A 21,122-nucleotide genomic window follows, 5' to 3' on the forward strand; every position below is an offset into this window, starting at 1 on the left:
TGCTGATATTTTTCCCTTGAAAAACCTTCTAAAATATGACGTTCCACTCCAACTGAAACAAACCAATCACAAGCAAGCATACCTTGTGAGCAAGTCAATGATTGGTTGTTTTCGTGACGCGTCACGAGCGAGGTCAACCACGAGAAGGGAGGCGACTTCTCTGATAGAACTCGACGACGGACAGAAAAGCATCTTTCTTAAAAACGATCCGTTTGACAAAATAATCTCTCGTGGCCCCTGGAAAATAGATATTAGGAAATCATATCCAATATCCATTAAAGGTAAAAGAAACTATGGTCTGAAATCTAAGTTATATTTGTGTATTTATTGCTTAGTAGTAGGCATCCTTCCATCTTTTCAGATGATGGTAGCACTCTGGGTACGGCAGCTTCTCATATGGCTCTGAAGTCCAATCCTGGCGTGGCAGTCTCGTCCACAGTTTGGACATATGAAATCAGAGGAGTTCTGAGGCTGCTGTCTCTCTTTTCTTCTTTGTCTTCTTTCCTCTAGTTGCTTCCTCCGCCTCGACTGACCCTTTGCTAGATCCGCACTGACTTCGTAGCGCCATCTGTTGCGATTTGCTGCGATCAGTTCCCAGCTGGCAGGGTCTATGTCAGTCTGCTTCAGGTCTCGTTTGCAAACGTCTCTATAACCCGTAGACTGCTGTCCTCCGGTTTGTTTTACGCACCCAGGGATGGGGGCGACTGGAGTGGCCTCCCCAGAGTGCTGGCCTGGGCGTCTGTATGGAGGTCTTGCGCTGCCCAAAAACACAACAGGACCCCCCTCTCTGCCTCTCCGGCGTGGTCCGAGGGAACGCAAAGCGTGACACTCGGCGACGGTTTGGCTGCAGGAGTTGCCGGAAGGATGTCAGAGTTTGACAGTCGACCGCCTCACGTACTCCACTCCGGATTTTCTGTCTGGGTTGACTCCCGTAGCCTTTTCCAGGACTGGATGTAGCCGCAAGACAGCGGAGGTTTTTGAATCAGGGTTTGCCTTCCCCTAGACGAACTGCCGTCCAAGGCTGACGGGCTCCGTCTGCCCGGCTGTTGTTGTACTGTCTTTTGTCTGACCTCTCACCTGTAACCTGTCCGACATGGTTAGACCTGCCAGGGGCTACGAGCCCCCGTCGGTATAGCCCACAGGATCCTTGAGGTACTCAAGCCTCCCCACCACGGCAAGGTAACAAGTACGGGAGAGGCTTAGCAGATTTATTATTGCTTAGCAGACGATTTATTGCGTTACAGATGAGAAAAAAGACTTACGAAACGTTTAGTAAAACATAATTACCTGGTTTTTCTTCGCCAGTACAAAGTCGATCCATTTCTGAGCGTACTTCTCCTTGATATAATTTTCACGGGCGGTGTCTTTGCTGGTTTCTTTTGTTTCGACGGCTAAAGCAAGTGGGTAAATGACATTTAATATAACTCTTCAATATAAAAACATTACATAACTGACATGGACGAAACGTTATACTGGTTTGTTCACAATGAAGGTCCTTTTTAAAATTATATCAATTACTTTTTGTTTGAATGTTTCTCTTCTTCCAGTCATTGAAGTCATGCCCGTCGCTGTCCTTCAGCCATCCCTCGCAAGATACCGTGATTCTCCCACCACTGGTTGTCGGGCTACGACCTTGGTGTGCAACCTGATAAAAAGACACAAGTCTCCATTTTGTTTCAGGATCACCTCGTGTCTCTGGTCTAGCCAGACGTCATTTTGTCGCAAACTTGTTCAGACGTCATTTTGTCGCAAACTTTTTCAGACGTCATTTTGTCGCAAACCGAATAAAATACTCTTCTTTCTTTGCTTAAGAAAAAAAACAAACAGTTGAAAGCTTTTTAAACTCACCAGTTTCTGCAGCATATCCATGCAGGGAAGCGTGACGTTTTCACTCACAGCTGGAGAATCGAGAGTGACAGCTTTTTGGAAAAGTTGAACCACTGAAAATAGTTTAAGACAAAGTTGACACAACGCAATGTCACAATGCCAAGTAAAATACATGCTTTAAAGTGCTTCGGAAAAACATAAAATTGGGTGCCAGTATGGTAGATGATCTCCCTTTTTTAATGTTACTACTTGTTGTAACCCAAATCCCGCACAACAAACATCCTAGAGCACGAACGTAAATCGTGCAGACTACATGCTATACTAGAAGCGAATATTACTCTTCTATGTGACGAAATGATACATACCTGCTCTGAGGCGCAGCTGCCACAAATCATCTCTGACTTTCAACATGGATTTCAGCAATTCTATTTCATAAGCGACCGCTGATGGGGGTAGGTCGTCGCCATGGTGATTAACGGCACCGATAATGCGTGACAGAAGAAGGCCATTCAACTGCATCGATGCTTCCAGATTGTTTTTCACCAGTTGTCCAATCAAGCTGTGCACCTTGAAGATAAAGAAACATGTTCATTGTTCACGCTAATTAAAAATACCAAAATGGTGTGGTGGCATTCTGTTTGCCGTGGCATGGTCAGCCGTCTTGTCTCTTCAGTTTGTTTTATTTTATTTTTGGACAACGTAATGATCAACATTCTCGCCGACTCTTGGTCAATCCATTTTTTTACATAACAAGCTTTCGGTAGGCCTGGATTTGGGTCCAGGTTGGTTGGCCAGAATAGCAATAGATAAGCCACAACACATAGACTGTATGTCTCTTACATTGCAATCGTGAGAAAAAAGTATCATGATTTATTTTGTGTGTAAGATACCCAACATATTTGCCATTGGAGATTAGAATCTACTTTTTCATGTCATTGCAAGTGCACAGTCGGAAACGTGTCGAGCATCTGTGAGCTTGTTTTGCAATGAAAGTCATGTGACGCATGGGTCCCACAAGCAGACGAAAACAACCGAATTACGTGAATAACACAATCGAGTTATCATTGACGAAGAACGCGTTTTCACCTGCTTTCTTGCTTTGGCTGTCGTTCTTCTCAGATTGAAAGTCACCAGTTCGTGGATGACGTTCTTAGATATGAGCAATGGCTTCGCGTACTCGTTGGTGGCAAGCACTCGAAGGAGAGTCATGCACTGCCTGGATGTGGAGGAGGCACACCCGTAACAATCCGGGGCGCTCTGGCACCATGCGGACGATGATGATGGCACATGCTGTAACAACAAAGGCACAGCTATATCACAGAAAGCAATTTTAAAAAAATCGCAATTATGTTATCGCAATTTTTTTTTTCAAGGTAAATACTAGATAATTTGTCGTGATAAGTTTGTAAACGATTTACCCTCTGCTTAGAATCCGAGCCAGGAGCGCCATTCGCAGCGAACTGCTGTCGTTTGTCGTATTCCACTATCTCGCTGCGTGAGGCAAGAACAGTTCGCATGATCCCAGACAACTCCTCAAACAGAGCCTTGCATTCCTGAAAATTCCGTGGAATGATGCATGAGAGTTAACACTTCGAATAGCTCAAAAGCAATTGAACCAATACTCCATGAAAGGCAAACTGCAATACAAGCTTCAAAACAATACCTGGCAATATTTCTTGGCTAATTGCTGTATGCTGCTGCTGACTGGAGCGCTGGATGACGCAGTCCCAGCAGCGTTGCCAGCATTCAGCGGAATAGGTTGTGTGCTTTTTCCACCGCTCTTCGTGCTGGTGGTGGGCAGAGTCACTTCTGTTGTGTGCGAAGAATGTGATGACACTTGAGAAATCTAGTTTGATGAAACAATATTGAAGTGATACTTAGTTTATAACAGGTGAATAGGAGCCCGCATGAAAACTGTCAGTGTTGGACATGGATAGATTAAAACATAAAGATGAAAACGTGATTATACAATCTCCTACACGCACGTGCGCAACATAGCACAAGTCCATCAACAAGCAAAACTGAATGCGTGATAGTACACTAAGAATAATTCTTAGTTGTACAAATGTACAATCACCGGTTGTGTACAGTAATAGCGAGGTACTGCGCTACACATGATTAAAAGATAGGCAGATTAAGCAGGCCTTTAAGCCGTGGGCCAAGTGTTCTATACTGCCAGGCACACATGGCCCATGATTTGCATGCAATCCACCCCCAGATAAGCATGGTCACAAACCAATATGTGAAAATTGCACAAGAGCTCAATAAGCAAAGAAGAACAAAAAAAACTTGGTAAGTGTCAACAGCAACTTGCCTGCATGAGCAATGTCTCCAGTTGGGGCTTGTGAGCGTTCAGTTGGTTGTAGACAGCATCAGCCTTCTCCAGCAAACTCACTACCGTGCTCACCATTTTTTTACGATCTTCATCATTTTCTAATGATAAAACGTCAGAAAAGCTATTAAGCTAATTAAAGTCAATGCGAAAGTTATCAATTGAGCTGATGCAATTGCAAGCAAACAGTAAATTTGTCCAATGCATTAGATCGCACAGATAGTTTGTGTAGTAGTCGCTCAGAGGAAACTCCATTGACCAAACAACTTGTCATTACTAATTAACTGACCTTCTAGAAGCACTTGGTGAAAACAAGCTATTTGTACTTTCAAAACTTTTACACAACTTACCAATAGAATCAACAGCACAGCAAGGTCTTGCCGTTACCATGACATCGAACTTGGCATATTTTGAAAAGCCACAAACGTTGCACAAGAATGGATCCTTTTCGTCATAATTGATGCTTCTGCATTTGTGGCATTGGAACACATTCTCGCCACAGTTGCTGCAGATGCCTGGGTTCGCCTTAAAAATTTATTAAATGACGTTGAATCTGCGTTGTTAATACGACAGTTTTAATCACATTAGCCAAACATTCATGGAAAACAACATACCTGAACTGACGCGCTACACCTCGGACATTGCAAGGTTTCAGCCGAAGCAGAGACATTTTCATAGAAGTCAGTGAATTGAAGCATCAGATTGGTGGCCACGATTGGCAGGGGAAGATCGAACCTGATCTCTGATTCACCCTGAAAGATACAACACTCGATTGTCACCGTGTCCCTGTTGATTGGTTGAAAGATTTCATGAAGATGCTGACCAACCTGAGGCACGGTGATGGAACGTGCGCGATGCCACATCGATGGATTGTTCTTCAGATCAACGATGGCGGGAACTTTCTTGTTGTTGTAATAGAGCACTGCGGTACGTATCTGCGAAGTAATTGCGTTTTAAACTACGTCATACCATAGGCGTAGCCAGGGGGGGCGAAAGGGGCCATGGCCCCGCCAAATTTTCGAAGTTTGGATTCCGAAGTTGAGCCCTTTGTTGAAAATATAATAAATTTGCAGAAATTTATAACGTTTTCCAAGACATCTGGCTATTAACACCCCAAGGACTTGTTTTAGACACACAGAAAGACACCAATAAACTTTGCAAATCGTAAATCACGCAAAATTTTCTGGATTTAAGTTTCTTTTAACTAATTTGTGGAAGCAATTTCAGAATGGCTTACTCTGTTGTGTTTTTCTGTAGCTGAGTTTTTGGTGTTCTCTAGTTTTAGCCGCAGATTTTGACCGTTCGTGTGTAAGAGCTACCTTTAATTATAGTTAATAGCTGTTTATCTGCTAATAAATTTCATACAAATATTACCCTAAAAGTGTTTCCAGAAAGCGCTATAATCCATTTATTTAAGTGTAATTTTGCAAAATTTTTCCGGGGGAGCATGCCCCCGGACCCCCTAGAATACGCGTGCCTTCGGCACGCTCTAACCCCCACCAGTTTCATTGTTTCCCCTTGCTCAAGCCACCAGGATACGCCACTGCACATCAGGTGGCGATGTCTTAAACACTTTGTCGTTCTCCTCAATTCATCAAATATTTGGCCCCCCCCAAATTTTTTTCCTGGCTACGCCACTGCGTCATACCACACGTTTGAAAGCACACTTACGTAACAAAATTAAGTTTACCATAAAGAAAACACGTTGGAAGAACAATCAACTTCTGTACTCACCATTTTAGTCCGCTTCACATCAGTCACTTTTATCGAGACCTTCTGTATGGTGTAACTTCCCACCAACTTGATAATCTGTTGAGTAGTGGTGTACTTTGTGTCGGCTTTGATGCTGGACAGCTTAATGTGCGAGAAGGGAATCTCTGGTTGATTGCAGACAAGGCATGGGTTGTTTTCGAGATAGAATCCATCGAATTGGACATAATCTGTTGAAACCAGCGATTGTGAGTGAGAAATACAACTTCTAACTAGCAAAATACGTCTTTTTACATTGATTCAACGTCTGCAGTAAAGAGAAGTTCACAAATGAAAAAAACAAATACTGTTATGTAAGATAGCTTTTCGGCTGAAAATAACGTTTGGAGACAGAATTACTTTTCTAAAAGCTCTTGATGGTTTGAAAAAGTGACGATCCTCTAAAGTGCAAATTGTCAAATATCTACTTACTGGCCAACTGGCTGTAGAGAATGGCGTTTTGATGGTTTGATAGAAGCCTGTTCTGTTGATGCAACACGTCAAGGGTCGCATCGGTGAATTTCTTTGCTGCTTGCTAGATCATGGAAAATAACGCCATGAAAACATACAATTACATAAACAAGAGCAAAAAAATGCAGTTTTAAGTTGTAAATAGCTGCAAGAGCTTACCGGAGTCAGTCCTCGACTCATTGACAGATAGCCAAGCAGGTCAACGAACTGCGAGGCTTTCTTCCCGTAAGTTGACACCAACGGCCACAGAGTCCACATGGTACTGACAAGACGTTCTTGAGAGACAGGATTAGTATTCCTACAAACACAACACATTTGATAAGCCTAGAAACGTTTTTTTTTATGTCATGAGATCCATATATAAGAGAAAACTATCACAATACAATAGTTTTGTTTTAAACCAAGTATCACTATCAATATAAAAAAAATTGTTTTCTGCGTCTGTTTGTTAAAAACAGTTCAAAGAAATAGGCAAAAAAACAAAAAGAAGCTTTAATCTCACTTGAACAAGTTATGCACAAGTGCATGAGCGCTCCATCGTATAGAGGTTGTATTCATTTCAAGAAGGAAGTGGCGCAGAAATTGAACCAAAGACTCATCTCTCACGCTGTTCATGATCGCTTGCGACAACTGTCTTGACAATGTGGAAGGCGTTTTCTGGTCTTTGCCGGTCGAAACTGGTTTTGTTTCTTTGGCAGGTGCGGCAGATTTAGACGATGACTTTGCAGGTTTCTTCGATTTCTCAGACACGTCTTGGTGGGCATTGATGGCACAAAGGAGCAACTTCAAAGCGTTGACGGCGACGCTTTCATCGGCACGTACACTTGTGTCTAACAAGAACGGGAGGCACGTGCTGTTGATGAGGCAATATTTTTGCCAGTTGCGGTTACGGTTCTCTGCGATCTCGCAGCATTTCTTGATGACTTCGACCAGTTGGATCAGCTCGTCGTAGGTTAGATTCAAACTGCTGATTTTCTCTTCTTCATCCCACTTACAGAGAGTCGAACTTTCTCGCATGTAGCACTCAAGAGCATGAAGGTCTCGTTCCTCTCTGTATTTGTCCTAAAAAAAAATATTTATACATTTTACAAAAAGAAACCGAAAACGTAAAGTTTTTGAGGCAAAAGTAACGTTGATTAACTAAAAAACGACAAAATTAAAAGAGACGACTCTTCGTTTGAACGTTAAAAGTGTTAATGGGTGTGTAACAATTTCAACGAGGACATAAGAAGGGTAATTTTAGAGTGAGCCTAAGAATTTCTTTTCGTAAGCATCCCCAGACAGCAGAATCCGTCATTTTTACGTTGATTATTACGAGGACAAAGGCCTTAACCGGGTCTGCACAAATTGGGACTTGCTGGCACAAATCATGCAAAAACCAACCTTAGACCCAGAGATGTACAAGAGAAGTTTCCGAGCTCTGCGCCGCACCAACGAAGGCACGTCGGCAAAAAGCATGTACTCCGACAGCAAGCGCTTCCAATCCTGGCCGAACATGGCGCTTATGTCCGAGCCCAACTCTGTGTAATTTTTCCTCACTTGGAAGGAAAGATTCAGAGCCATTTCGGTGATGAGACGAAGGTATGGTTCAAAAATGGCGCCAGCATGACTCTGCACGTATTGGTGCAAGAAGAAAGGAGACATGTCCATCGACGTGTGGGTATGTACGGGTCGTAGCAGTCCGGTAGAAACTACTGCAGTGTCCTTGTGTTTCAGCATTTCCGATTGTTTTTTCCAATGGTTCGAGTACAGGACACTGGAATAGAATTTCAAACAATTTTTACGGGATTCAGTAAGCAATGACGTCACTCTGAGTTGTTCTTCTAAAAAACTTTTACACTTGGAATGGGCAAAATCGTAGTTAATTTGTTCTATTTATAATTCGACACATCCAGCTAACCAAAGTCAAGATGTAAAGAAATCTAAAGCAGCTTAACTCAGTTACGGTTTTCCAATGGACTAGTTAACGTTAGATTGCGAAAATATAACAATCCTAATTAAATCATACACAAAATATACTCTATGCTTTGAAAACTAACTTGAGGATGTGATAGCATAAGTGAACCATATTTTCCTTGGTGAGAATGCTTGCTGTTCTGGCATGGACACTGGCACGTGGCACATTACCGTCTGTTTTATTGTCAGTATGTTCGTCGGTAACGCTTTCTCGCTTGGTGACGTGTTCAACCACATTTTGTGACTTGGACATCATCACACTCAGAAGCCGCATCATGACCACAAAGACCTGATGAGGAGGATACGAAAAGTTGACAAGTCAAGAATGACACAATACCTCCCCGAAGAGGTAGCGTGAGAAATAGTTTAATTCGGAAAAGAAAACATTTCTTTACATATTTCCTTCGTTTCAGCCTCTTTTCTTTAAGACTCTGTTTAGCAGACTGGTTAAAAAGACTGTTAGTATTCTGTCCACTGTTAGAATTCCCACTTCAGTCATGTCACTTCTTAGAATCACAGTCAGTGTTCAAGTACCAACAACTTGCAAACACAAAGCGAGTTTACCATGAACGGCCTTGCCATTCCTAAAAAGTCCTCACAATCATATTGGTCGGTAAGAAAATGAAGCTATGGGAAAATAAGTTAAAAAACTGCCATTGAATCTTCGGTTTGTCTAACGTTTAAAAGCCAAAGTAAAACGTGGCAACAGAAACATACCGCACAATCATCAGATGACAACTAACAACACTTCCTTTGACTTTGAAAGCTTTAAGATTTACCTCATGAGCAGGAGTTTGCTGAGCAACAGTTTCAGTTTCGTCATAGCAGCCTTTCCTCAACCGACCAATCAATGTGGTCACAATCTGTTGCAGAAGTTCGACGTGAGATGACTCAGCAAAGTTGAGGGTCGACACCAGTGTTGAAATCACCTGTTTAAAAATAAATATAAGAATTCTGCAAAACGATCCAGCAAATGAGAACAGGATGAAGACCCAAAAACAAGGAGTCATCGAGCAATGGGTGGAAGTGGAACTGCAGGAGGTTAGTGCAAGAGAGAGAAGTGCAAAAAGTTTCCGCACTGGCGACCTCACGCAGCAGGATTAAAGCCACAAGTAAGTCAATTAAGGAACAATCCAAAACAGATGCAGTAGTAAGCTAAGTTACTGTATTGTCTGGAACAACGACAGACTATGCAATTGATTAGAGCCGCACATGACTAGGAATTGTGTTCCGAAAGCTAGTGCGATTCGCTATTATCACAGCGAACTTGCAGCATCAGGCTAAAACAGGTCGTTAATATCTACATTCTACATTGTGAAGCAAGCAACCACAGCTATGTTTGAATCAACAAAGAAACACAATTTGATTGGCTAGTTTTTAACAATGCTTGATTTATCGTACGTACTTGAAAAAATGGGATGCATTGTTCCCCGCCAAGATTTTCTACTTCTTCGATGCGCAAGAACAAATTTCTCAAAATGCCCAAACGCAACTCGACAAGTCTTTCCCGTCCGATGATATCAACAGTGGGCGGGGTCTCATTGGTCAGCGGCTGATCCGATTCGATGCAGATTGTGTCGCTGAAATGAGCGTGCGGATTTTCTTGCTCTGGCGAAGTTCTTTCCAGCACAGCGAGCGCAGCGTTAGGTGACTGATCTCCTGCGTCGCTGGCGCTTGAACTCCCATCTACAGATTGCTGTTGTTCAAGACCTCGCGCTGGCGCAGGAACCGGGATTGGTTGAGATTGGACTGCAACCTGCAATGTAGTGTGACATATGAAAGCCAAGAATGGAACAAGGGAAAACACACCGATTCCTCTTTATTGAGTGTGTTCATCTGTTCAATGCCTAGTAAATACGCCACTGCACTGATGAGACCCGGATTGTCGAAACAGAGCCTCTGTCTGCGGTTATTGTTTTCAGTAAACTGCAAAAGTACTTTTGCAAACAATTATACTTTCATTGATGAAATACACTAAAGCGAAATGAAGCAATTTTCACAGTGTGCAAGCGCCTTGATGTGACCATTAAAGACATGAGAAAAGATGGACTAAATTATTAGGGTATCCATGGCCTACTCAAGTATTCTCGTATGCCACGGGGTATCACGTTAAGACAACGCACGCTGGGGAAATTTACGAGCAGCATCTAGTTTATCAAAGGCCGTATTAACCAAGACACATGCGACGATGAGATGAACAGGAGGATGGATTACATTTCCTTGTTCACATAATCTAAACCTTCAACCGCCCGGCATCGGGCAGAGCCGGACACGACAAAAACTTCGCCATTCTAAAATGCAGCTTATAATTTTGAAACAAACACGACAGTGGACCAGGCTGGATCCGTACTTTTGCCTCTAAATTTGACAACAACTAACCCTGGGCTGCTGCTGCTCTTGTTGTTGTTGCTGCTGCTGCTCTTGTTGTTCTTGTTGCTGCAGCGACAGCGCGATCGCATATTCCACCATGGCCTCGTCATCAGCATCTGGAGGAAGAAGATTGGGAAAGTCCATGTCCATCAACATGCTTTCAAGGTCCTGCTGCGCATGGTCATCAATTCCTGGAAGAAGCAATGTAGACAGGATCACTAAACTATTACTAGGTTTTTGATGATGTTCAAAGAACAATTGTAATTACTACTATACGACCAGGGGCGCATAAACGTCACCGTGTGGCTGATGTGCCACGTGCCAAAAATCTTACACGGTTTGTGAGTAAGATTTGTAATCTTATAAAAAAAATTTTGAAAACATCACTATACGTTGAAATAAAAGAGACAAACAGAAAATAATCTCTCAAATAGCTTCTTCCAGGGCATTCTTAATGAGTGTTGAAAGTGACACCTTTGATGGCGGAAGTTGACAAGAAGTTACAAGGGTTCTGCATCATACCTTGCTCTTCTCTTGCAACCTCTGCAGCCATCGCGCGCATCATGTCCATCGTCAGTGACCGCGACTCGCCCATCTGCTGACCTCCTTCTTGCCCCGAAGCAGGTGCTGACCCGTTGCCTTGGCTACTCATCAGCAAACGAGAATATTCATCCGCCGCAGCGTCAGACACGGAGCCTGGAAGCTGCAAATAGATAAAATTTGCAAGTCATCACATCATACAAAAGCTACGATTGAAATGTTCTGGAAAATACCAATTTATTATTTCAATAGAAAGAATAAATTCCAAAACGCAGAAACCAAACTTATTGCTTAGCAAACCTTTTAAAAGCTAAACTGTTTTTATCGTCACTGCTACAGGTTAAAAATTGAATTCAATGAGTACAAAGATTAAACTGTGAATTTAGCTTCTACATTTTAGGCTTTGATCTAAAATTTATAAGTTAGTCATTTGGATACAACAAAAAAAGAATGATCGCGTGTCCAGTAGGTAGCGGTTGGTGCTTACGGGTTGATAAAATTCGTGGTTGCCTTGCATGGCCCCAGCACCTCCAGAAAACGATAAGGTTTCGTCATCGTCGTCTGCCATCAGCTGTTCCTCAATCTCCATGGCAACGTTATCTGAATAAAGCAGCTGGTAGAAAACTTTACACGGTTTTCAACGCGAGATACGTCATTGAGCACAACAAAATGTATTATTGGAGCAGGACTACTTGAATAATGTGTAACTGAAGCAAACAAAGCTGAAAAACTTAATTGACATAAAAGCATTGCCTGTTCATTTTTTTCACTAAACTTATGTCAATGCTACTATGAAAACAGCTTTGTTATCTTGCCATGCTCAGGTTCTCTGAACTGATGCCTGTTTCAAATTATTGTAACGAAACAACTTCGCAGAAAAAAAACACTTAAGAGTTTTGTTTTGTCAAAGAATAATAAATTAAATACTGTATTCCATGTGTGCTATGGAATTGCGCACACCTTGAATATTAAGATAACTGTTGAAAAAAAGCGAAACCGTCCTGCAATGATCCCTGAAAAAGAACAACACTATTCATTTACCATTTCCCAAATCTTCGAAATCGTCTTCATCATCATCTTCGTCGTCGTCATCATCATCGTCATCGTCGTCGTCATCATCATCATCATCGTCATCTTCGTCGGCATCATCAGTTGTCCCAGCAGTGTCATGACTGCTCAAGTGGGACCTGGGTCTCTCACCATTTACCTCATTCATTTGGAAACCTCTCGCCACTGTAGCAGTCTGCATCACAAAGAGTTTAACTCCTGTCCTCTACCACATACAGTGAACATCTTACAATAGCGAGCACCACACGAGGTCACTCGGTGTAATCTCAAATAAATTGTTAAGAGGTTGATTCAGCTAAGATAAGCATCAGTCATGGTGGTGCAATGGGACTGTATCGCACTGAAACTTGGTAGGCTGCCGGTTCGATTCCCAACCTCTCCAATGTTCAAAGGCAATTGTAATTTCTTTTAATTACTTTGTCACTCAGTAACAAAAGGTACCAATAGAGTATTCAAAGTAAAACTACATCACCCAGCAAAAACTGGCTAAAGATAAGTCAAGTAGAAAAACAGTGATGGCATAGCAACATCATATTAACGTAGTGCAACATACTTTGCTGGAGGATGTCACAGAGGGCGGCGATGCCGATCTAGTGCTGGGTGGTGTCTCGCTGCACTTGCTTGCGCTTCTCAACCTGACCGCACTGATGGAGGGATCGTGCTTCATTCGTAACAGCCTGGTCAATGCTGACTTGGCCGCATAGCTGACTCCCGGGTTGGTTGAGGTCAAGAGGTCAAAGTAGATGTCGGCCGCAGTGCTCAGCGTCTCTTCCACAGAAGCTAATATCATAATAACAATAATGATGATGCATGTCTTCAGTGTTTTGTCGCGGCACAGCCACGTGGTCTGGAACGGTGTTGAACCGAGGTCCTTTTGAAAGTGGCGCAGACGTTTCCACCACTCGGCGGATTTAATTGCATCCGATTCGGTCAGTTTAATTGAGCTAATCAGGTATCAAAAGATTTTTATTAGTGATACGTAAAAACAATGACAAAAAGAGAAGTCGGGGTAATTTTTTCTTCATCTTAGTACACTCCACAGGGCCATTAATTTGTTTCAAGAACAATGCTGTCAGTGCTGTGTACTTTACTTTCGACGAACAATTTTGTGGCTTACTTGTTTATCTATTATTTTTTTTTAAATTCTAATAAGTGTTTGTACAGTTTTTCTGTTAAAAAACACCAAAACATATTATCATTAAAAATATAAACATAATATCCTCATAGTAACCCGTTGTTTGATTACATATTTCAAAAGACAGTAAGCAACATGATATATGTAGACGTATGTGCACACTGCACAAGTATGTTTGACTACATGCAAAATAACAAGATATACGCAGCAGAAAGGGGTACAAGATGGTCAGAACTGACCTGATATCGCATGCACAATATCCACCATTGCTTGGACTGTCAATTGAACCCGAGTCAACCCTGGCAGGCAAGATGGCGCCAGCAACTTGTTTCGAGGTTTGTTCGCGAGCAGACGCCAGAATGCTGACATCATCCATTGCAACAACTTTGTATGAAACGAGCTGAAAGAATATTGCAACTTACAACTACAACTAGACCACTTTTCCTGTTCACAGCCAAAAAAGAATCGCCCCGCATGAAACTTGTAACAGTTTCAGGGATGGGTATTTCAACACAAAGCTTAAAATTTGACTGGGGCTATTAACAACAGTGATGTTAGCATATAGGTAGGTCAGGGATTGAATCCCTGGTCTAACTAAAAGTCAATTAGAACGATTGAAACTATTGATTAATCCCCAGCAAAACTATAGAGCTTTGGTAGAGGATTTGCTGCATTAGGTCTTTAACTCTCTAACATACAAAACTAAATAAAACATTACTTTAATTCAAACGATCATAAAAATCCTTTCGGAGACAACCAAAAGAACAAAATACACAATCCAAACGCTTTGAAAATATTAATTGCACTTTACATTTCTTGATCAGTACTCCTAAAAAAACGATATTACTCGACTATTCCTTTGTATGAACCAATTCTTGTTGATAAATTCTACAGTGTTGCTCAGGTTTATATGTTCCTAGCAGTAACTATGTAGATCAGCAAAGATAAATTTAGGATACAGTGTCGACATACCCCTCCGAGTCTCTCGGGGTGTCGGTCGGGGTGACGTCATCCTCGGATCTCGCTTCCAAATCAACCAACTGAAAATTAAGTTAAAATCAGACGCGCTGTGGTGAAAAAAAAACAATGCAACGGTCACACGATGATAGATATAAGTGCGTCGCTTTCTGCACTCCAAGCGACATTAGGAAGGGTATACAATACTATACATTGCATCAATAATTACAACACCAGACGTTTGCTTGTTTTGAACTCGTAACGGATAAAAAAGTTATCTTCTTTTTAAATGTTGCACCCCGGTTTTCCAACTCCACAAAACAAGAGTGTCCTATATACAAAAAAGGTATCGCAACGTTTGCCGCTTCCATTTTTAATAGTGACATTCAGCAGAGTTCCAACTCGTGAATCAACTACCACAACTGCAAGCTGCATATCACACGCACCTTCAAATCATCGCTTATCATGACTTGTTTCACTTGGGACGCCAAGTTGAGTGGCCTGTGTCGGGCGATCTGGGACAAGTGCGACAAAACACGTTGGAACGTGTCTTCATCCACCAGATGAGGAGCTGCATCTTTTTTTCTATCTCGTTCCACAGCTTCATCACTTAAGATGCTAGCGGCATGGTTCAACAGCACTTCATCCTGTGACGTCATTCAAAAGATGACGCGTCATATGAACATTTCGTTTCGTTAAAGCAATAAGAGTTGAAAGGTGCAGAAAAAGATTGGAGTTGAAGAGTTTAAAGTTGCTACGTTTCAAGAAATTACCTGGAACTTGAAACAGGAAGTCTTGACAGGGAATAGTTTCGACATCGTGCGAACAAGTCCCGAGTGAACTTTCACGGACATAGGTTGCACAAGCAACTCCGACACAATCTCCAATGTGTGACTGCGAGATGATGTACTTGAATATTTCTGCAGAGACATGACGATTAGAGATTTAAAGTATTTAATGGGTTTTGAAGAAAATGACGTTGGTACAATGCAAACATCCACTAAAGTGCTAAACGTAACGAGCTACTTCAGCATGTAAGAACAACCGTACTAGTTAAAAGTTGCCTTTTTGACATCGTTTCAACGATGCCAGGTGTAAAAATGGAAGCTTCTTAAAGTTGGGTATCGATATGCATAAGAAATAAGCACAGCAAGTGTACGGGGCGGAGAGGATTAAAAAGTCGTCATTATCTTTTAGTACTAACCACCAAGCTGTTATGAAAGGAGCAGTTGAGAGCGGCAAGATTCGAGTACAAGAGTTCATCGGCAATACCTGAAGAAAAAAAAGTTTTCATAAGTTGCAGTCACACAAAAACATAGATACAGCATTTGCATATAAATTCAGGTAAGACATAATGAACTTGCTAGGGTTGAATGAGAATGTTGATAAGTTGGCTAAAGCGAATGGGTGAGGTAGTATGGGCATGTTTTGAGAAGGGATGAAGATGATGTTTTGAGAAAAGCGCTGGCCGCTGGAGTTGCAAGTGGAGGGTCGTAGAAAACAAGGAAGACCCAAGAAAAAGGCAAGTTGAAGAGGAAAGCAGCAAGGTGGGCTTGACAAGAGAAGACGCGTCAGACAGATCGATGTGGAGGCAGGGTGTGAAGGCGATTGCGACTCTTGGAGGTGAATCCTTGTGGAACGACCAAAATCATTTTGCGGCTCAGTACAATTTTCTTACACCCAAAAAAGGAAAACAAAGACATGCGATTTTCGACGCACCAGGAGACACAGTTGCTCCTCCAGAACCATCACACGATCCAGAAATTTCCGATTCCGTGTCGCTGTTTCCGCCCGTGGAAACGTTCTTCGTCGCGGAAGGAACTTTTTTGCTCGAATTAGATTGGCCGGTGCCACTTGAGCTCTTGACAACTACATACAAAAAGTTTTGATCAAATACCTCTTCGAAAAGTAAACATATCATTACACGCATAGGCAGTCAAGTGAGAAAAAATTCAGTGGCATACAGCTGTATCGGTTTTCTAATATTCATCCGCAACGCGTAGATTCTTACCTCACAGTGTCAACCAGCACTCATGACAATCAAATTATCACAGTGCTGACAATAATTTTTTGTCATGTAAAATCTAAATTCAACGAAACTTCGGGAATTATCAACGTACCGGAAGCAGCGTCCTCTTGCGGCCAACCAAATGCTTCCTTCGTCTTTCCATAAACCTTCAAGCTGTCAATGACGTTGTATCCACTGACGTCTTCTGACGCCCCGCACACAAGCACAATCTGTAACATCGCATCGCGTTAAAATGGAGACTACGTTGCTGCGCATGGGAAGTTATGCAAGAGAAGTAATATCTACATTATCAGTTTCGAATAAAATTTCCTAGGGTAACTGACGGTACTTGATAGTCTATACAATTGCATGCGCTTTCTGGAAAGCATATTTTTCCAATTAAATAGTTAAAAATATCATAATTAAGGAGACAAACTTTGCATAATATGCAGTTTGTATATAACTTTGGGACCAACTCATAGCGCCTTGTGACCTAGTACAAAAAACCTGTCCTCACTCTGAAACCGTTGGTACTTCAAAGTATGTTTGAAAACGAATTTTCTACATCTTCCACCAAGAGGCAACGCATGGGCGAGCTGTTGAGTGTTGGTACCACATATACTTTCACTTTTTACAATATCATGTTACGCTCTCGTAAAGATCTACATTGCCAGTGCCCGACAGGAAAAATCCGCCATTTTCGCATTGATTCAACGTCTGCAGACATTGAATCAATGTAAAAAAGACAGATTTTGCTGTCTGGGTGAATAGAATGTTCACCTTAGAATGAAACTTGATAGATTCCGCCCTCGTCAAAGGCAAATCGAACCATCTTGCTCGGTCCACGCCAGGGTAGAGCGACACGCTACGATTGTCGATGCTGAAAGACGACGGAACCGTCGCCCTGCCACGAGTTCCAACGAGCACACGTAGTCCAGTTATCACCTTCATGATGTGAATGAAGATAAAAAAAGTTAGTCGTACTTTTTGTGTTGTCATGATGCTTGACACAGTTTCTACGAAGTGACTCCGGGGTGAAAGGTGAACTAGTTTGTCCAAAAGAGGCTTATTTGAATATCAAGGAATGAAAATACAAAATAATATCGCGTTTCAGCCAAATACTGGGGCAAAGGGGGCTTTTGGTTGCAAAGAAATTTACAACTTCAAGATCGTATTGCCAGATACGCATTAATTCAGTTATTTCTTTGCACTTATCTCACCATGTTTGAATTCTTTTGTGTGATTTCAATCGACATTTCTTGTTTTCCCATGAGATACATTCCTGAAAAAAAAAGATGGCAACATGAAAAATAAAGAAAATTAGCTCAAAGACGACAAGATTCGCAATCTTGCATTGCAATACCGGAGCTGTTGAGACGGTTCTTCATTTGAGCAGGATTGTAGATCTCTAGTAGCTCTCCACCAAATTCCAAGTCATTGTTGTTAATGGTCTGGCAGTTTTCGAAGAAATCGATAGGAAATTCAATGGATTCCTCAGAGTCTTTGTCTTTTACTGTAATCCGCAAAAAAAAAATGGTTTAATGGAAAATTAAGAAAATTATTCGATAAAAGCAAAAAAACGTAACTTACACTATAAAGATTCCATCTTCTTTAAATAAAAGAAAACCAGTTCAAAGCTAATGAAGAGCACTTCCCCATATTAAGCTTGAGCTTGATTTCAATTGAATGAAGTAATCTTCAAAACTTCGTTTAGAGGTTTATTTGAGAACATCACAGCTTGACCACAACCATGGTTTCTACTGTTTTGAGGAACAAGGATGAAAAACAAAAGTTACACCAGCAGTCAACCTTTGAGCCGGCCAGGAGTGTTAATTCAAACAATTTAGTTTTGTCAATATTAATAAGAAAATAGTGTTTTTACCTTTTCCAGAAAAATTCGTCAACGCCTTTCTGCTCTGTTTGCCGTTTCCTATAAACAGAAGCACGTTAGGACCGGAGAAAAATCAATGAAATAACAAAAGCAAGTTCTTACACATCTCCTTACCCAGAATAACAGTCGGTCTCAGGCTAGGTTGAAGCCAATATCCGGTTTCTTCCGCGGATGCAAGATAGATCCTCAAGGAACCATCTTCACAGAGGACGATGACAGTAGTTCGTTCACCCGTCTCCTCACCCATTGAAGATCCATGCCGGACAGCAACAAGATCTTGAACTTTTCCTTTACTGGAGGTTACCTAAAAATTATCATCATACTTTGACATTGATGTAGTGCAACTATCATATCTATTCTATTTGAATAAGCTTGAGAGGCTGTTGCCAAGCACGTGGATAAAAAGCCTCTTAATAAAAATAAATATTGCAAAATTAATGGTTGTGCCAAATGCTACTGTTCACAGAAAAACAGATGAATCTTGCACTTACATACCACAACAAAAATACATAACTTTCCTTCAACGAGCCGACATAAATAAAATATTCAAACCTTTATTTCTTGCAAAGTCATCTCCTCTGGTTCGATCATGAGGACAAGAGGGCATCCATTGGTCTGTGAGAAACAGGTTACCAGCCCAGGATGGTGGATGACCTCCGACCATGCGTATAATGTGCTTGAGCCGGTGCTGCCGTTCCTTGAACTGCCGGACCCACTGCCAGAAGGCTGGAAAACGAAATAAATTTCAAAGCTTAGAGCTGAAGATGAAAATAGTTTATTTTTGAAACTTTTGCAAAATCGCTAGTGTCCTTTTCTGGACTATGGGCGCTGTTGTCTTAGTTCATGTCAACCAATAGTTTTATTTAACAAAGTGCAAAATTTTCAATAAACAATATTAACAATGGAAAATTATTTTTCAACAAAATAATGCTAGTTATTGATTAAAGCATAAATGTTTCTCACACCTTGTAGTCAATGCAGAAAAGATTTGTAACCGCCTCGAGTGTAGGAGTCAGAGCAGCAGCGAAGTTGCGTCCGTTTGAGTAACTGAAGAAGAGCAGGCAGAGGGAGTGGGAATAGTAAGCGGACACTCCACCGCCGCCAATTTGTCCGCCATTTTCCTTCAGTTTTTCATGCGTCACCTAATCATGTAGAATTGTTGAGACAATTTTGAGTTACGGTGTTGCTCCGAGACAATTCTGTCTAAGCCCGAATTTCAAAAATTATTGAACAGGCCACAGAGAAAACTATTCATTCGATGTCTGGTGAAAAATCGTGGTTTGTGACATGCGAAGTCGTGTTCTCTGGCTAAAAGACTATGTCAGTAACTAGTTGTGAATACAGCAGTCTATCTGCAAACGAAAGATGGATCAATATTACTTTGCTGCCAAAGTTCCAAACTAGAAAAGGTCCAAATTTAAAACTGACTTATCACATATCTGCCAAATATAAAATCTTTCAACAAAGTGATATACAAAACAGTCTTACCGGTAAAATATTAGTGAGATAGAATGTTCCATGCACAGCTAGACTCTCTTCGTTCAGCCTTTGAGTGTAAATATGACCGGTGGATGACATCACTATGACGCAGGTGCCGGCTTGTTCTTGCTTGGAAACCACAAAGGTGGCATCCCTGATCTTTCCGGTCGGAAGCAGAAGATAGTAGGAAGGAGACAGAACATCCTAGTAGTTCCAAGTTACATAATAATCAAAAGTTAAGCAATTTTATTTAACTTTTCACAACGTGTGTAGATTGTCAAACTAATTTCTTTCGACAACTACTGTACAAGATTGTTATTCTATTATGAGAATTTTTTTTTTTGGTCTTGAGGTCATCATCATATGTGCGGTGCCAGCTGCCAGGTAGTATTCAACCAAAACTTTCTACTGCAGACGTAATTGGCATGCAGTCAGTTGGTGCTTCAATGTTATATGACTGATGAAAGGGTTCGAGGTTTAGTTTGAAGCAGGAGACAAATTCGTCTTTTCATGGTTGATTGCTGATGACGTGACAATAATGATTAGGCGACGTGATAATACAAACATAAAATATAAGGAAAACATTTTGAACTGTCGCAATGTTTAAGTACGCTTTGTTTATCGCTAGGTATTGTGTAGGAAAAAGAACCTATCAATATCAGCACATGATATTCCGGTGTGACAATAGACTGGGCGAAATGATGAAACATTCTATGGCTTAAACCGAACGTCATCTTCTAATGATTTACAAAAAAATAATCATTTACCTTTGACAAGTCATAGATCTTAATGAATTCCGCGGTTATGAGCGCAAGCATTGTGGGAGCGGCAGGAAGCCACACAGCCCGGATGATGTAATTGCTTGTTGCGAGTTGTGGGTGCAACACTAGATGCTGGGTGACGGAGCCGGAGGGGGCAGAAGCTTGGGGGGAGGAGGCGAGGGTGAGAACGTGACAATCTTTTAGGCCGCACACAGCTAGAACCTCTTCATTGCAAGGATTGGCTGAAACGGATCAAATTGTGAGTTGTTAGCTTTCACTATTTTGATTTGAGTTCATTTTTTTCTTATTAGCTTTTTGCTGCAGATCAACTTGATGTCAGCTGCAGCTCAGAGCAACCTTTATAAGTCTACCAAATTAGAAACAAGCTGTAATCCAAGTAAATTATTGCATTTTCAGATGTTAAATATTACAAACAGTCTACTGTAAAGAGCATAAAATTATGACAACGTCTGCAATAAAATTAGACATTGAAAGTTAAATGTGTGAAATCCTTCAAAACAAAAACTAAGAATTGGTTGAAAGTCTTAATCTAAGGGGACATTCGTCTTGAAGCAATG

The 21,122-nt window shown here is 41.4% G+C and overlaps 1 protein-coding gene across 1 annotated transcript in view; it reads right to left on the minus strand.

Annotated features, from left to right (window-relative positions):
* Positions 1-21,122, minus strand: part of LOC145771501 (E3 ubiquitin-protein ligase UBR4-like) — a 46,525-nt gene that overhangs the window by 17,539 nt on the left and 7,864 nt on the right. Inside the window, exons 13-53 of the mRNA XM_082583196.1 lie at positions 20,551-20,786; positions 19,793-19,987; positions 19,270-19,446; positions 18,857-19,030; positions 18,419-18,608; positions 18,296-18,343; positions 17,777-17,926; positions 17,634-17,695; positions 17,194-17,358; positions 16,526-16,643; positions 16,125-16,274; positions 15,610-15,677; positions 15,179-15,325; positions 14,852-15,052; positions 14,421-14,488; positions 13,688-13,848; positions 12,863-13,093; positions 12,287-12,508; positions 11,733-11,845; positions 11,228-11,408; positions 10,715-10,896; positions 9,741-10,091; positions 9,115-9,264; positions 8,419-8,624; positions 7,763-8,135; positions 6,882-7,441; positions 6,539-6,677; positions 6,341-6,443; positions 5,894-6,099; positions 4,987-5,094; positions 4,774-4,911; positions 4,510-4,684; positions 4,142-4,260; positions 3,491-3,673; positions 3,246-3,380; positions 2,914-3,117; positions 2,193-2,394; positions 1,849-1,940; positions 1,519-1,645; positions 1,288-1,391; positions 83-237 (exon numbers count right to left, since the gene is read on the minus strand). Coding sequence (XP_082439322.1) covers positions 83-237; positions 1,288-1,391; positions 1,519-1,645; positions 1,849-1,940; positions 2,193-2,394; positions 2,914-3,117; positions 3,246-3,380; positions 3,491-3,673; positions 4,142-4,260; positions 4,510-4,684; positions 4,774-4,911; positions 4,987-5,094; positions 5,894-6,099; positions 6,341-6,443; positions 6,539-6,677; positions 6,882-7,441; positions 7,763-8,135; positions 8,419-8,624; positions 9,115-9,264; positions 9,741-10,091; positions 10,715-10,896; positions 11,228-11,408; positions 11,733-11,845; positions 12,287-12,508; positions 12,863-13,093; positions 13,688-13,848; positions 14,421-14,488; positions 14,852-15,052; positions 15,179-15,325; positions 15,610-15,677; positions 16,125-16,274; positions 16,526-16,643; positions 17,194-17,358; positions 17,634-17,695; positions 17,777-17,926; positions 18,296-18,343; positions 18,419-18,608; positions 18,857-19,030; positions 19,270-19,446; positions 19,793-19,987; positions 20,551-20,786 — 7,069 coding nt within the window. The remainder of the gene's footprint in view (positions 1-82; positions 238-1,287; positions 1,392-1,518; positions 1,646-1,848; positions 1,941-2,192; positions 2,395-2,913; positions 3,118-3,245; positions 3,381-3,490; positions 3,674-4,141; positions 4,261-4,509; positions 4,685-4,773; positions 4,912-4,986; positions 5,095-5,893; positions 6,100-6,340; positions 6,444-6,538; positions 6,678-6,881; positions 7,442-7,762; positions 8,136-8,418; positions 8,625-9,114; positions 9,265-9,740; positions 10,092-10,714; positions 10,897-11,227; positions 11,409-11,732; positions 11,846-12,286; positions 12,509-12,862; positions 13,094-13,687; positions 13,849-14,420; positions 14,489-14,851; positions 15,053-15,178; positions 15,326-15,609; positions 15,678-16,124; positions 16,275-16,525; positions 16,644-17,193; positions 17,359-17,633; positions 17,696-17,776; positions 17,927-18,295; positions 18,344-18,418; positions 18,609-18,856; positions 19,031-19,269; positions 19,447-19,792; positions 19,988-20,550; positions 20,787-21,122) is intronic.

The sequence above is a fragment of the Aplidium turbinatum genome, chromosome 6 (assembly GCF_918807975.1).
Source record: "Aplidium turbinatum chromosome 6, kaAplTurb1.1, whole genome shotgun sequence".
Lineage (NCBI taxonomy): Eukaryota > Metazoa > Chordata > Ascidiacea > Aplousobranchia > Polyclinidae > Aplidium > Aplidium turbinatum.